The sequence below is a fragment of the Hyperolius riggenbachi genome, chromosome 5 (genome assembly GCF_040937935.1).
Source record: "Hyperolius riggenbachi isolate aHypRig1 chromosome 5, aHypRig1.pri, whole genome shotgun sequence".
NCBI classification, from domain to species: Eukaryota; Metazoa; Chordata; class Amphibia; order Anura; family Hyperoliidae; genus Hyperolius; species Hyperolius riggenbachi.
The window spans coordinates 395967039-395983085 of NC_090650.1; the positions used below are offsets into that span (position 1 = coordinate 395967039).

Consider the following 16047-nt stretch of genomic DNA (forward strand, 5'->3'; position numbering starts at 1 on the left):
CACACACACACACCCCTCCCCTGTAAAGATTTATCATGGGAGATGGGGTATTCGCTACTAATTGGGATGAAGCTCGATCATCTTTAAACAGTTGAGGTGGGTAGTACACACATCAGATAAAAGTCTTTGGAAAATGAAAGATCACAGACCAAATTTACCCCCTTCCTTGTAGTATAAGAGCCATACCTACACAGTCTATTCTATGGAGCTGAACTCCCCATCAGATAGAAATCTTTGCAAGATGCTACACACAAAGATGCTGTACACATGCAACAGATCAGTATCTGCAAAAGATCTGTTCCTGCAAAATGCATTCATCATCTATGATATCTGCAGATCTCATACTCACCTTATTTAACGGATATTTATCTGCAGATCAGATCCACCAGGATGGATCTTCAGATCTGCAGATAATTGTCTGATCTGCAGATGAATGTCTATTAAACAAGGTGTATATGAGATCTGCAGATATCATAGATTGTGAATGCATTTTGCAGGAACTGATCTTCTGTAGGGGCTGATCTTTTGCAGATACTGATCTGTTGCATGTGTGCAGCATCTTTGTGTGCAGCATCTTGCAAAGATTTTTATCGGATGGGGAGTTCAGCTCCATAGAATAGACTGTGTAGGTATGGCTCTCATACTACAAGGAAGGGGGTAAAATTGGTCTGTGATCTTTCATTTTCCAAAGACTTTTATCTGATGTGTGTACCTACCTTTAGTGTTTCACGACGTTTGTCTGAACACCCCCCTCGGGAGCTCAAAACTTGATGGCGCCATGATGGGAACCGATGCCAAATGCTTATCTTCTCGGTGGCAGAAAAAAATGTATGTTGGTTTACAGGACAACTGAAGCTAGAGGGAAATGGAGCTGCCATATTTGTTTTGTTTTAAGAAATACAAGCTGCCTGGCTGTCCTGCTAATCCTCTGCCTCTAATACTTTTAGTCATAGCTCTTGAACAAGCATGCATCATATGAGGTATTTCTGACATTAATGTCGGATCTGACAAGATTAGCGGCATGCTTGTTACTCAGACATACTGCAGCCAAATAGACCATCAGGGCTGCCAGGAAACTGGTATTGTTTAAAAGGAGATAAATATGGCACTCTCCATGATCTTCTCACTTCAGTTGCCCTTTAACAAGATGCCCCCGGAAGCCTGTATGAACTGGCTCTTAGTGGTGTAACCTCCTGTTGATGTGATGACCATTTACTTCATTTCCAGAGCACGGAAATCTGTGTTGCCAAAGAGATGGTTGCCAACAAGGCGAGTTACTAGTATCAAATTGTAACACAAGGCTTCTCATTTCTTCTTATTTTTAATTTACATGAATGTGAAATAACAGGATGTGGCGGATCACCCGTGTTTATTTTACAGGAGGTGATTGAAGCCCTGTTGCAGGGAAATGTTCTGAATAATGTTGACAATGGTTAGGAACCTTTTTGGAGAGCTTACCTCCTGCTCCTGGGACCCCTGAAATGTTGTGGCTTTTAGTATGAAAACTGATCGTCCCGGGGAATGGCAATTAAAAACGAGTCAGAGATTCGAGTGATTCTCCATTATGCAAAAAAGTATTTTTTTTTTCTACAGAATACCCAAGCAGCTGACCCAAAACCACTAGGGAAGTATAGGGGCTAAATGAGACTGAAAAGCCCTCCTACTGAAAAGCAATCCTTAGTTTAATTTCCCTTCATAACTCAAAAGGTACAGTGGGATGTGAAAGTTTGGGCAACCTTGTTCATCGTCATGATTTTCCTGTATAAATCGTTGGGTACGATAAACGTGAGTTAAAGGGACACTTAAGTCAAACAAAAAAAATGAGTTTTACTCACCTGGGACTTCCAATAGCCCGCTGGAGCTGTCCGGTGCCCTCGCCGTCTCCCTCCGATCTTCCTGGCCCCGCCGGCAGCCACTTCCTGTTTCGGTGACAGGAGCTGACAGGCTGGGGACGCGAGTGACTCTTCGCGTTCCTGGCCACAATAGCGCCATCTATGCTGCTATAGCATATATCATATACCGTATAGCAGCATAGAGGGTGCTAATGTCTGGGAACGCGAAGAATCACTCGCGTCACCAGCCTGTCAGCTCCTGTCACCGAAACAGGAAGTGGCTGCTGGCGGGGCCAGGAGGATCGGAGGGAGACGGCGAGGGCACCGGACAGCTGCAGGGGGCTATTGGAAGCCCTAGGTGAGTAAAACTCATTTTTTTTTCTTTGACTTAAGTGTCCCTTTAAATATATCATATAGGAGACACACACACACATTTGAGAAGTGAAATTAAGTTTATTGGATTTACAGAAAGTGCGCAATAATTGTTTAAATACAATTAGGCAGGTGCATATATTTAACATACTCCCTACTATCTTGTGCCTAACACAACCAATCATTGACTACAACAAAAAACCCAGAGATCAATTCCAGATATATCAATCAAGTGTATTATGAAAAACACATCACATATTATACACAAAACATACCCATGATCCCCAAGTTATTGCACCGCCCCCTTAAAACCTGCTAGGCATATATGTGAGAACCTGTTTTGACTGCTGCTTGCAATATTGCACTAGCTATAAATCTTCACCGTACAGTGGGTTAATGTCCGTAACACTGGATTTCAGTGTAGAAAATCCAGTGTTATGGACATTAACCCACTGTATGGCGAAGATTGATAGCTAGTGCAATATTGCAAGCAGCAGTCAACACAGGTACTCTTATATGTAGAAGCTTTCCAGAGGCGCCAATAGAATAAAAGTCACTTAAACGAGCTTAAAACCGATGGGGCAGTGGTGGACCTATCCCATCCATGCAGACAAAGCAAACAAAGGAAGTACTGTGGCATCAACAGTCAAACAACAATTTATTTATACTCCACAGTAAAAATAGGCAGCGCATTTCACGGGCTCAATCCCGCTTCATCCGGCCAATCAAAAAGGAGCATACAGCCTAACAGCATCAAAACCACACTGAGCGCCTCAGTGTGGTTTTGATGCTGATAAGCTGTATGCTCCTTTTTGATTGGCCGGATGAAGCGGGATTGAGCCCGTGAAATGCGCTGCCTATTTTTACTGTGGAGTATAAATAAATTGTTGTTTGACTGTTGATGCCACAGTCCTTTTGTTTGCTTTGTCTGCATGGATGGGATAGGCCCACCACTGCCCCATCGGTTTTAAGCTCGTTTAAAGAAACACTGAAGCGAGACTAAATCTCGCTTCAGCTCTCATATATAGCAGGGGCACGTGTGCCCCTGCTAAAACGCCGCCATCCCGCGTCTTAACGGGGGTCCCTTCACCCCCAACCCACCCCCCGCAAACCTTGGTCGCAGACTTGGTTGCTGTTCCCCTCTTCCTGGAGGCAGGGCTAACGGCTGCAGCCCTGCCTCCCAGCGCGTCTATCGGACGCGCATCGCCGCCTCTCCCCCGCCCCTCTCAGTGAAGGAAGACTGAGAGGGGCGGGGGAGAGGCGGAGATACGCGTCTAACAGACGCGCGTGGGGCAGGGCTGCGGCGGTTAGCCCTGCCCCAATGCGGAAGCGCTCCCCCCGCATTACGGAGGGGATTTGGGGGGACAGGGACCCCCGTTAAGCTGCGAGATAGCGGCGTTTTAGCAGGGGCACACGTGCCCCTGCTAGCTATGAGGTCTGAAGCGAGATCTATTCTCGCTTCAGACTCTCTTTAAGTGACCTTTATTCTATTGGCGCCTCTGGAAAGCTTCTACATATTGCTAAGTCCACCCTTGGTGGAGGGTTGTACCCATCTTCTTCCCATCTACAGAGAGCGACTTTTAATCCTGAGTGGGGTCAGGTTAATCTCCCCACCTGCCTTCACAGTGGTTGCCTAATTGTAACCCTGGTTTGTGAGTATTAAATTGTTATATTACTCATTATTAATTATCATCTATACAATATCACACTATTGGGCTCTTGGTGTCCCCCCTCCCTTTAGGTACTCATATATATGCCTAGCAGGTTTTAAGGGGGCGGTGCAATAACTTGGGGATTATGGGTATGTTTTGTTTATAATATGTAATGTGTTTTTCATAATACACTTGATTGACACAGTGACTTGCAAAAGTATTTGGCCCCCTTGAAGTTTTCCACATTTTGTCATATTACTGCCACCAACGTGAAGCAATTTTATTGGAATTCCACGTGAAAGACCAACACAAAGTGGTGTACACATGAGAAGTGGAATGAAAATCATACATGATTCCAAACATTTTTTTTACAAATAAATAACTGCAAAGTGGGGTGTGCATAATTATTCATCCCCCCCGAGTCAATACTTTGTAGAACCACCTTTTGCTGCAATTACAGCTGCCAGTCTTTTAGGGTATGTCTCTACCAGCTTTGTACATCTAGAGACTGAAATCCTTGCCCATTCTTCTTTGCAAAACAGCTCCAGCTTAGTCAGATTAGATAGACAGCGTTTGTGAACAGCAGTTTTCAGATCTTGCCACAGATTCTCAATTGAATTTAGATCTGGACTTTGACTGGGCCATTCTAACACATGGATATGTTTTTTTTTTTTTTTAAAACCATTTCATTGTTGCCCTGGCTTTATGTTTAGGGTCGTTGTCCTGCTGGAAGGTGAACCTCCACCCCAGTCTCAAGTCTTTTGCTGACTCCAAGAGGTTTTCTTCCAAGATTGCCCTGTATTTGGTCCTTCCATCTTCCCATCAACTCTGACCAGCTTCCCTGTCCCTGCTGAAGAGATGCACCCCCCGAGCATGATGCTGCTGTGTTCAGAGTGATGTGCAGTATTAGTTTTTTGCCACTCATAGTGTTTTGCATTTTGGCCAAAAAGTTCCATTTTGGTCTTATCTGACCAGAGCACCTTCTTCCACATGGCTTGTGGCAAACTGCAAACGGGACTTCTTATGCTTTTCTGTTAACAATGGCTTTCTTCTTGCCACTCTTCCATAAAGGCCAAATGTGTGCAGTGCATGACTAATAGTTGTCCAATCGACAGATTTCCCCCACGTGAGCTGTAGATCTCTGCAGCTCGTCCGGAGTCACCATGGGCCTCTTAACTGCATTTCTTATTAGCGCTCTCCTTGTTCGGCCTGTGAGTTTAGGTGGACGGCCTTGTCTTGGTAGGTTTACAGCTGTGCCATACTCCTTTCATTTCTGAATGATTGCTTGAACGGTGCTCCGTGGGATGTTCAAGGCTTTGGAAATCTTTTTGCAGCCTAAGCCTGTTTTAAATTTCTCAATAACTTTATCCCTGACCTGTCTGGTGTGTTCTTTGGACTTCATGGTGTTGTTGCTCCCAAGATTCTCATACACAACCTCTGAGGCTGTCACAGAGCAGCTGTATTTGTACTGACATTAGATTACACACAGGTGCACTCTATTTAGTCATTAGCACTCATCAGGCAATGTCTATGGGCAACTGACTGCACTCAGACCAAAGGGGGCTGAATAATTACGCACACCCCACCTTGCAGTTATTTATTTGTAAAAAAAAATGTTTGGAATCCTGTATGATTTTTGTTCCACTTCTCACGTGTACACTACTTTGTATTGGTGTTTCATGTGGAATTCCAATAAAATTGATTCATGTTTGTGGCAGTAATGTGACAAAATGTGGAAAACTTCAAGGGGGCCGAATATTTTTGCAAGCCACTGTATATCTGGAATTGATCTCTGGGGTTTTTTGTTGTAGGTGCATATATTTGGGCACTTTTGTCATTTTATTGATTCCAAAACCTTTAGAACGAATTATTGGAACTCAAATTGGTTTGGTAAGCTCAGTGACCCCTGACCTACATAAACAGGGGAATCCAATTATGAGAGAGTGTTTAAGGGGGTCAATTGTAAGTTTCCCTCCTTTTTTAATTTTGTCTGAAGAGTAGCAACATGGGGGTCTCAGACAAATCTTAAATGACCTGAAGACAAAGATTGTTCACCATCATGGTTTAGGGGAAGGATACAGAAAGCTGTTTCAGAGATTTCAGATGTCGGTTTCCACAGTTAGGAACATATTGAGGAAATGGAAGACCACAGGCTCAGTTCAAGTTAAAGCTCGAAGTGGCAGACCAAGAAAAATCTCGGATGAACAGAAGCGACGAATGGTGAGAACAGTCACTTATCCCACAGACCAGCACCAAAAACCTAAAACATCCTCTTGCTGCAGATGGAGTCACTGTGCATCGTTCAATTCGGCGCACTTTACACAAGGAGATGCTTTTCTCAGCTCACAGCACAAACAGAGCTGCTTGAGGTATGCTAAAGCACATTTGGACAAGCCAGCTTCATTTTGGAATAAGGTGCCGTGGACTGATGAAACTAAAATTTTAGTTATTTGGGCATAACAAGAGATGTTATGCATGGAGAAAAAACACAGCATTCCAAGAAAAACACCTGCTGCCTACAGTAAAATATGGTGGTGGTTCCATCATGCTGTGGGGCTGTTGTGGCCAGTGCAGGAACTGGGAATCTTGTCAAAGTTGGGGGGCACATGGATTCCACTCAGTATCAGCAGATTCTGGAGACCAATGTCCAGGAATCGGTGACAAAGCTGAAGCTGCGCCAGGGCTGAATCTTTCAACAAGACGATGACCCTAAGCACTGCTCAAAATCCACTAAGGCATTCATGGAGAGGAGCAAGTACAACGTTCTGGAGTGACCATCTCAGTCCCCAGACCTGAATATAATTGAAAATCTGTGCTGTGAGTTAAAGAGAGCTGTCCATGCTCAGAATCCATCAAACCTGAATGAACTAGAGATGTTTTGTAAAGAGAAATGGTCCAAAATACCTTCAACCAGAATCCAGATTCTCATTGGAACCTACAGGAAGCGTTGAGGCTGTAAATGATTTCATTTCTTTTTTGTGGTGCCCAAATGTGTGCACCTGCCTAATTTTGTTTAAACAATTATTGCGCACTTTCTGTAAATCCAATAAATTTCACTTCTCAAATATCACTGTGTGTGTGTCTCCTATATATTTAACTGACATTTTTTTATCGTAACAACCAACGATTTATACAGGAAAATCATGACGATTAACAATGTTGCCCAAACTTTGGCATCCCCCTGTATTTGCGATAATTCAGCTTTAAGTGACAAACTGTGGTTACCCACAAAGCACCACTACTGAATACGCAAATTATCTCTTTATGCACATGAAGCCAGGCTTGCATGCTGAACCCCTGGTCGGTGCACTTGGCTGCAGTGTAATATGGCTGCAGTGTGATTGTCCTGAACTGGGCTCTCCTGCCGCGTAATATATGAAACTAGCCTTACGCAAACCTGTAAGGTTTGCTGCAGTCTATTTTGCATACTAACCTCGGGAGGAAGGAAGCCTTCTCTCCTTCCTCAGCCAAGGCCGATCCAGTGATTAGACCCTTAAAGCGCAGCCGTACTGGGCTCTCCTTTTTCAGCTATACTCAGAGCGGGTCCGTGATACTCTGCTTGCTCAAGGTGGGTTTCTGGGCGTCGTCATCGCTGGATTGGCCGGCGGGAGGGAGTGCGAGGGAAGCCTCTGGAGGAGGTGGGTACCCTGCAAGGTTTTTGTTTTTTTTTATTTTATAACCAGTGTTATGCCGGTGTATTGGGTGTTGGAGTGTGGAGAGAGGCAATGTTCCACACTTGCTGTGTATTAATCTGCCTGCAAAGATTTACAGAGGTTTGGAGCGATACAGAGATTCTTTGGGATTTAGTACTCTGCATGTGACTTGTGTGGCAGCACATTCTAGTCTTCTCAGTACAATCCGTTCTGCAGACTGACCCGTGTTATTGAATAAGATTAATTAGTTATACAAAAGCAGGTCCCTTCATTCGCTTGTATCGGGAACCTTATTTTTATAAGTTTCCATTGACTCTGAGTATTTATAGCTGGGATTATTTGAAACTTGAATTACGGATATGTTTCTAGAGCACGTTTTTGGCGCAGACTGAGAACTCGGTATACTGATAATTGTGCAGCAAGGCTGCTTGCCTTACAGGATGTTAGTTGAAACTGAGATACGGTAATTGCATCTATAAGTCTTAGGCCCAGTGCACACCTAAAAAACCTCTAGCAGATCTGCAAAACGCTAGAGGTTTTTGGAGCAGATTTCAGAGCGATTCTAGGCATGTTTAGAGACGTTTTCTAAACGTGCCTAGCGTTTTTTGGAGCATTTTTGTGTAGCAGATTACAAACATTGTAACAGTAAAAGCTGTGCCTGAACAACTACTGTAACAAAAACGCCTGGAAAACTGCTCTGATCTAACGTTGTTCAGAACGGTTTGAGCTTTTCCTATACTTTACATTGAGGCAGAATCTCCTCAGAAATCTAAAAAATGCTGCAGCCCCCGAGTTTGAATTTGTGGAAAAAATGAACCTCTCTGGTGTGCACCATCCCATTCACTTTCATTAGCCAAGCGGTTTTCTCCCTGCAAACGTTTTAAAAAACGCTTAAAAACTGCTCTGGTGTGCACCAACCTTTTAAAGAGACTCTGAAGTGACATTAAAAATCGCTTTTTACCTTCTAATCAACATGGGCATGTCTGCCCCTGCTAAAACGCCGCTATTCCGCAGCAGAACGAGGGGTCTTTACCTCCCAAATCCCCTCCGTTGTTCCCGGGCAGCGCTTCCTGTTGAGGCAGGGCTAACGGCCGCAGCCCTGCCTCTCAGCGTGTCTATCAGCGCTGATCGCCGCCTCTCCCCGCCCCTCTGTCTTCCTTCACTGAGAGGGGCGGGGAGAGGCGGAGATCCGCCGCTGATAGACACGCATGGAGGCAGAGCTACAGCCGAAAGCTCTGCCTCCATGAGCAGCAAAATCTACGACCAAGTTGGTAGTGGATTTTGCAGGGGGGGATTTGGGCGGTAAAGACCCCTCGTTCTGCTGCGGGATAGCGGTGTTTTAGCCGGGGCAAACATGCCCATGTTGATTAGAAGTTAAAAAGCAATTTTTAATGTCGCTTCAGAGTCTCTTTAAGGTAGTCATACTTTAGGCGATGATGGGAGATTTTACCAAGAGACAAAACTTTCTCTGATCAGAGAGAGATCTGTCAGCTGCCCATACACAGCAGGCCGATTCCTGATTGATTTCAGCATGAAATCTCTCAGGAGTCGGCCAAGTGTGCCGCCTCACCACTGTCCCTAGTGTATAAATGTGCTTGTGTGTTTATATATCGCCGCTCCTGTGTCACGGTGCCCGTCTGTCTTATGAATCCGCCGCTCTTCCATTAGCCACATACATGCCTCTGGCGTGGTGTGTTGATGACGGATGCCGTGGCACAGGATCGGTAATGTATAAATCATACATTCTACACTGCGGAAACGGCTCTGCGGGTTTCGATGTGCTGTCGCTTGTCCTGATCGCTCGCCATTACTGCTGCACACCCAAGTTGGCCCTACATCTTGCTGCATGTCTGATCGTTTCATTGCATCGTCATTTGGGCATGCACTTGGCGGCACCGATTTTACATAATCGAATCGGGTGGTCGGTCACGAGCCAAGTCGCCTGATGTATGGCCACCTTTACTCCTAATTAGGATTTTCCTGGAATACCACAGTGCAAATCGGTGGCCTGATTGATGCGACCAATTTCATTGCGATTGGACATGCTACAAGATGTTGGGCAGACATGCTCGATCAGGTGCACGGTGGTAACGGTGTGCGATAATCGAATGACGAACGCGACGGGAACCCCCGGCTGCTGTCCCTCCCTACTGTACATGTGTACATGTACCCCTGTGCCTTTCCCTACTGTACATGTACCCCTGTGCCTTTCCCTACTGTACATGTACCCCTGTGCCTTTCCCTACTGTACATGTACCCCTGTGCCTTTCCCTACTGTACATGTACCCCTGTGCCTTTCCCTACTGTACATGTACCCCTGTGCCTTTCCCTACTGTACATGTACCCCTGTGCCTTTCCCTACTGTACATGTACCCCTGTGCCTTTCCCTACTGTACATGTACCCCTGTGCCTTTCCCTACTGTACATGTACCCCTGTGCCTTTCCCTACTGTACAGGGTACCCCTGTGCCTTTCCCTACTGTACGGGGTACCCCTGTGTCTTTCCCTACTGTGCGGGGTACCCCTGTGCCTTTCCCTACTGTGCGGGGTACCCCTGTGCCTTTCCCTACTGTACGGGGTACCCCTGTGCCTTTCCCTACTGTACGGGGTACCCCTGTGCCTTTCCCTACTGTACATGTACCCCTGTGCCTTTCCCTACTGTACATGTACCCCTGTGCCTTTCCCTACTGTACATGTACCCCTGTGCCTTTCCCTACTGTACATGTACCCCTGTGCCTTTCCCTACTGTACGGGGTACCCCTGTGCCTTTCCCTACTGTACGGGGTACCCCTGTGCCTTTCCCTACTGTACGGGGAACCCCTGTGCCTTTCCCTACTGTACGGGGAACCCCTGTGCCTTTCCCTACTGTACATGTACCCCTGTGCCTTTCCCTACTGTACGGGGAACCCCTGTGCCTTTGCATTAATACTTTTACCTCTCCCCCGGCTGTGTCTGGATTCCTCTTCCGGGGTTCGCGCACCATATGGTTGCCGACGCCCCACGTGATTGGCAGCACATTGCATGCTGTAAGAACGTTTAGAAACACTGCAGTAGGTAACAATGTTGAAAAGAACTAAAAAGTTACTTTTAACTGCTCGGAGAAAAACTAATAAAGGGAACCAGTCATGCCTCCCTCATGTCACTAAGCTTACGATTCATTATAAAGATTACTTTAATGGATGTTGTCTTTTATTCAGGCCTGGCAGTCACCCTTATGGATGCCGCCACAGACAAGGACCCTGATGTGCAGGAGCAGATCTACAGCTCTCTGTGTTTTATGGGGGAGACCTCGCCTGTGGAGGTGCTGGAATCATGTGACTCCTACCTGCGACAACATGATAAGGTAAGTAGTGCCAAACGGAGGCCCCTCCATACTCTACCTGCCACATAACCATGTAATAGCCGTCCAAATGGTCAGATTATAACTTACCATTTCAGAGTTTCTTCACTTTAATGAAAGAAAGCCAAGGCTCAAATAGAACATTCTCTACACTATGCATTTTATTCATTACACAAAACAAGTCAGAGTTATTCAGATACAATCTAGAAGCGTTGTTGCTGTTTATTTCAGGCCAGTGGTAGCCGTTAAACACATCGATGGGTTCCGTAAGGACAGTTTCACACAGGCTTCTGCGGGCGGCACGTTTAGCTGTTGCTTAGCGTTTTTTTTGTTTTTGTTTTTTTTTTGCAACCAATCAGAAAAGCGTTTGGCATCAGTTCCTGTTGTTCCGTCGTCTTGAGTCCCATAAAGGGCATGCAACCGCTGAAGGCATCCACAGCGGAAGCCTACAAACAGCGTCCCAGGAATTTTGATTCACTGCGACCATCATGTAATCAGTCGCAAACAATGGTATAGCCATCGACATGAATGCTCCCATTCATCTCATTGCAGGCGACTGTCGATCCCCGCAGTAAACGTGCTGAATGCCAGCAGTCGCCCATGTAAACAAGCCTAAGGCCTCATTCACACTGTCCACTTTTCAGCAACATGTATCAATCTGTAACCTTGATGTGCTGATAAAAAGCGGACCTAGTGTTAATGAGGCCTAAGTCGCCATTGTTAAACTTTATTTATGTAGTCCTTAGTTCCATATACAACAAAGTCCTTGTTATCCAGAACACCGGCAATTGGAAGTGTCCACTAAATGGCATCCCTGAGGGGGTAACTGGGACTGTTTTTGGGTGGCAACATCCTGTAGCTCCTAGCGGGCTTCTAGGTTCCTTTCTGCATCTATGCACGACTCCCAGCGAGTCACATGACCTGACGCGGGTCACGTGACATGCCAGGAGCCATACAGGGTGGATGTCGGAAAGCCGCTAGGAGCCACAGTACATCCCTGCAGGCTCAGGGAGTATTGGGAGTACGGCTGACAAACCTACACACACCTTCCCCCCCCTCCCCAAAGTCCCTGTTATCCCCTCAGGCATGCCGTTTAGTTGAGACTTCCGGTTGCCTGCTGGGGAAGTGTGCCTTGCAGGTTATGCAGTGCGGCGTTTGAGTATGCTGGAACGGCTTCTCCTCCACTCGGGGCGCTGCGCTCCCGGCATCCTCTTCTGAGTTCTGATCACATGATGACATGTTACTGTAACCCAGGGGATGGTGTCAGCTTTGCAGCGCCGCCCAGTGGTAGAAGCAGGGTGATGGAAGAGACTCTTTCACCACTCCTCTTCCACCACCGGGCAGCTCTGCACCACTGACTCCATCCCCTGGGTTACAATCACGTCATATCGTGAGAAGAACTCAGAAGAGGATGCCGGGAGTGCGGCGCCGCGAGTGTAGGAGAGGAAGCCAATCCAGCCGTCCAGAACAGGTAAATATAAATAAATGCTCCCTGTGCTGCTCTGCATAGCTGCATTAGACAGCTAAATGGCATATGATGTTAGAAGATGCCCTAGCACACATTATCTAAGGGCCCGTTTCCACTTGCCGTAACGTGCGGCAGCGAGACGCACGGCATCACTTCCTGGTTTGCGAGCATGTAGATGGACGGCGGCAGCATTATCCCCTATGGCAGTTTCCCCGCGCGATTTGCTTGCGGGGTTACTCTGCGGATTCAGCCCGATTTCCACAGCAGTGAAAACGGGCCCTAACTCGAGATAATGCTTTTAGGGCTCCTAACAGGTTGAAATAACAGTTGATGTAAGTCTAATGTTGCTTCCTAGTTTAATCACAAATTCACAGTTGCTTTCCCACATTATGGGCTTGATTCACTATGCGGTGCTAACCTACTTAGCACGTGTAAAGTCTTTAGGCGCGCTAACCAGGGTGCTAAGTAGGTTAGCACCAGTTTTCTCAATCAGATCGCGCGCTAAGTACCGCGCGCAAAGTTTTGTGCACGCAAATTCCTATGCGCGCGCTAAGTCCCATAGGCTTCAATGGGCACTTGGCGCGGAGCACCCTGCGCTCTGTGCAGTGCGCGCGTAAAGTTTTACGCGCATACAGTTTTGCGCGCGAAAAGCTCGTTTAGACGTGCTAAGGGGGTTTTCACAGGCGTGCTAACAGTTAGCACCGCTTTGTGAATCAAGCCCTATGTAGATTTGCAGGACCTACTGTAGGAAAAAAGTGTGGCTTTGTCCCTGCCTCCTCTGTATTGGTTGCACTCTGTGATATGGCAGTCTACATGCTGCACATATTTCATGATGAAGGCAGCACCACTCTTGGCATGCCGGTGTAAGAAGAGGAATAGGAGTGGATATGATCTGTGTTCTGTTTCCTGCAGCTGTCCCATGCACACCGCACCCTCATCCTGAGAGCAATGGAGACCATCGTGAAGAACAGCCTACCAACCCTGACCAAAGAGACAGCCAAGATGGTCATTCAGCTGGCCTCAAATGAGATGACTAAGTCGAAGGTAAATGGAGTTTAGCAACTTGTACTGTGAATAAATGGTCTTCAGTAGCTGCTTCTATGACCATGTCTATGGTGATCAAGGTATGGTGACCTCTTGGCATTGCCATACCCAAGCAGCTCAGGGTGACCCAGAACCACTGGAAAAGTATAGGGGGGACTAAGAGACCGAAAAGCCCTCCTACTCAAAAGCCAACGCTCAGTGTAATTTGCCTTCTTACAACAGATGGTATTTGTGATAATTCAGCTTTAAGTGAGCAATTGTGGTTACCCACAATGCACCGCTACTGAATATGCAAAAGATCTCTTTATGCTCCTGAAGCCAGGATTATATCCAGAACTACTAATGTATAGCAAGCCTAAAAGTTTATAAATAAATAAAGCTGAATTATGCCAAATACCTTCTGTTTTGATCATGGTTGAGTAGCCTGTGTTTCCAGGGCTCTGGTCAATGTTATTCAATGCAGTTTGTGCCACTAGCATTTGTTATGTTTAGTTCATAAACGGATGAATGAGAAAAGGTGCTTGTCTCCCCATTTCCTCTGCTTTTGTGTACTTGTGTGGGGTAATGTTTTGTTGATAAGTCAAAAGTTGCTTCTGGCTAAACCCGAGCTAAAACCACGTAACCCATAGATCTCATACTGTCATTCAGATAGGGTGGTGGTATTGTCGTGGTGTGGGATTGCTTTGCTGCTTGAGGATCTAATTGTTCCAGAAAGTACTGCAGGAGAATGTCTTATTGGTCCATGATCTAACCATCCAGAACAAGTCCACCTTACAAGACCATACCACTTTAAACCCTTACTTTTTGTGGTCTTTAGGCCATCCAAAGTCATGACTTGAACCCTATTGAGATGCTGTTATGGAGGCTCCTTTAATACAGGCAGTTCAAAGCTTAAAATCCTCCAGTGTGAATGTATTAAACAATTCTGATTTGAAGAGCAGACCACCATTTCTCCACAACGATGCCAAAGACTGACGTGCTACCAGAAGTGTTGCCGTTAGAGGCTGCATAGCAAAATATTGTTTGGTGGGGGGTGGTGACCTTTTTTTCTTTTTTTTTCCTCTAGGAATTGTCTCCTATTTAAAAACTGTATATTTACTAAGGTTGACTTTTTTTTGGTATTTTTTTTGTATTTTTAGTAAACTTTTGTCTGGAAATTAGAAACCAGTAAATGTCACAAATTATTGAAAATGTAGGCATTCAGAAAAGTGACAGTATACTTTTTCACACCACTGTATAATGGTGGTCTTCTCGACTCTTGGGAGGGGGTGATGATAGTCCAGGAGTTCTCTGGCCATGTAAAGCCCAATGGCACATGTCATTTTATGTAAATATAAGGGTTATCACGTGACATAAGTAGTGTGATTATTTCTGAGTACTAATAACCAATAACTTTGGTATTAAATGACAGCATGGGTGCATATATTGGAATATCTCAGGTGTATGAATAACAGAAGAGACCAGTGTGTCACTCTGTCTGTTTTTCCTCCTCTCAGGATGTCATATTTGATTGGCAGCAGGCAGCCAGTAATGTCCTTGTAGCTGTTGGCAGAAGCTTCATCAATAATGTCATGGAGGAAATTCTACTGAAGTTCCAACCAGGGATCCTCCCACACTTCTTCATCATGCAGACCTTGGCCAATCTCTCCGTGGCGAATGGTATGAACTGAAATAAAATCCTCCAAAACAGTTTGATTGATGGCTCAAGGTGTCATCCTAGTCTTGCCGAAAAATAGTTAGTTTCCATTAGACACCAATAACACTTTATTTTGCGTAGAATGTTGGAATCCAGTTGGTCAATGTGGGAACATCATAGCAGTTCTTTGCAAGAAAACTGATACCTCAGGCCAATAGTGTCTGCTTTATCCATGCTATTGTCTCTCTCTTTCTCTTAGTGTTTGGGATGGTCCCATTCCTGAACTCCATTCTCGGTACCATGCTGCCAATGCTGGGGCTGGTTAAACAGGACCCAATGAAAGCGGTATTCTGTGTGGGTGAGTCAGAATGAATGAACTTTGTTAAACCTATTTTCTGTACTTGTATAATATTTTAGTGTTCTCAGATGTTCTGGAAGTTTTGTGTTGGTTAGAGATTCTAAAGACCCATACCTATGACACGATTTTTGAAACGATTTTTCGTGACAACAGTTTTTGTTTTCATTTTATTTAGTGATATCGCACAACATTGTTAAATGAAAATTAGTTAAATGTTTCACGACTCCCGAGGCGATTGTTTGTGTTTGTACGACCAACCATGTTGGATTAAATTGCTGTGGAGCGTTCCACTCCTCATTGACTTCCACTGGTTTTGCCGCGATCATGTAAACTGTTGTGTACACAATCGGTTTACGATGGCGCCAACAGTGCTTGCAGATTTGGCCAGATGGATTGGGGAACAATCATTCGGCAGAGAGCCCCGATCCATCTGGCTGTGGGTACTTAGATTTAGAGATGATGGTACGGAATACAGATTTTGAAGACATCATGGTTATTACAAATGTAACATAAATAATAAACAAAATGTATAATAACCTCCAAGAAACAAAAGGGTGAAAGAGCCCTTCTGTTTCGAGCTTACAATCTAAAAGAATAGGGAGGAAACTAGAGGTCGTGTTATACCGAATATGTATACCTAGAGGCAGTGTGTGTTTGTTTTTTACATTGTATCTGGTAAAGAGCACGACTTGG

The 16047-nt window shown here is 45.4% G+C and overlaps 1 protein-coding gene across 4 annotated transcripts in view; it reads left to right on the forward strand.

Moving 5' to 3' along the window:
* Positions 1-16047, forward strand: part of MROH1 (maestro heat like repeat family member 1) — a 228522-nt gene that overhangs the window by 44521 nt on the left and 167954 nt on the right. For all 4 annotated transcript variants that reach the window (XM_068237842.1, XM_068237840.1, XM_068237843.1 and 1 more), the window contains exons 3-6: positions 10706-10851; positions 13229-13360; positions 14857-15019; positions 15256-15354. In XM_068237842.1, the coding sequence (XP_068093943.1) occupies positions 10706-10851; positions 13229-13360; positions 14857-15019; positions 15256-15354 (540 nt within the window). The remainder of the gene's footprint in view (positions 1-10705; positions 10852-13228; positions 13361-14856; positions 15020-15255; positions 15355-16047) is intronic.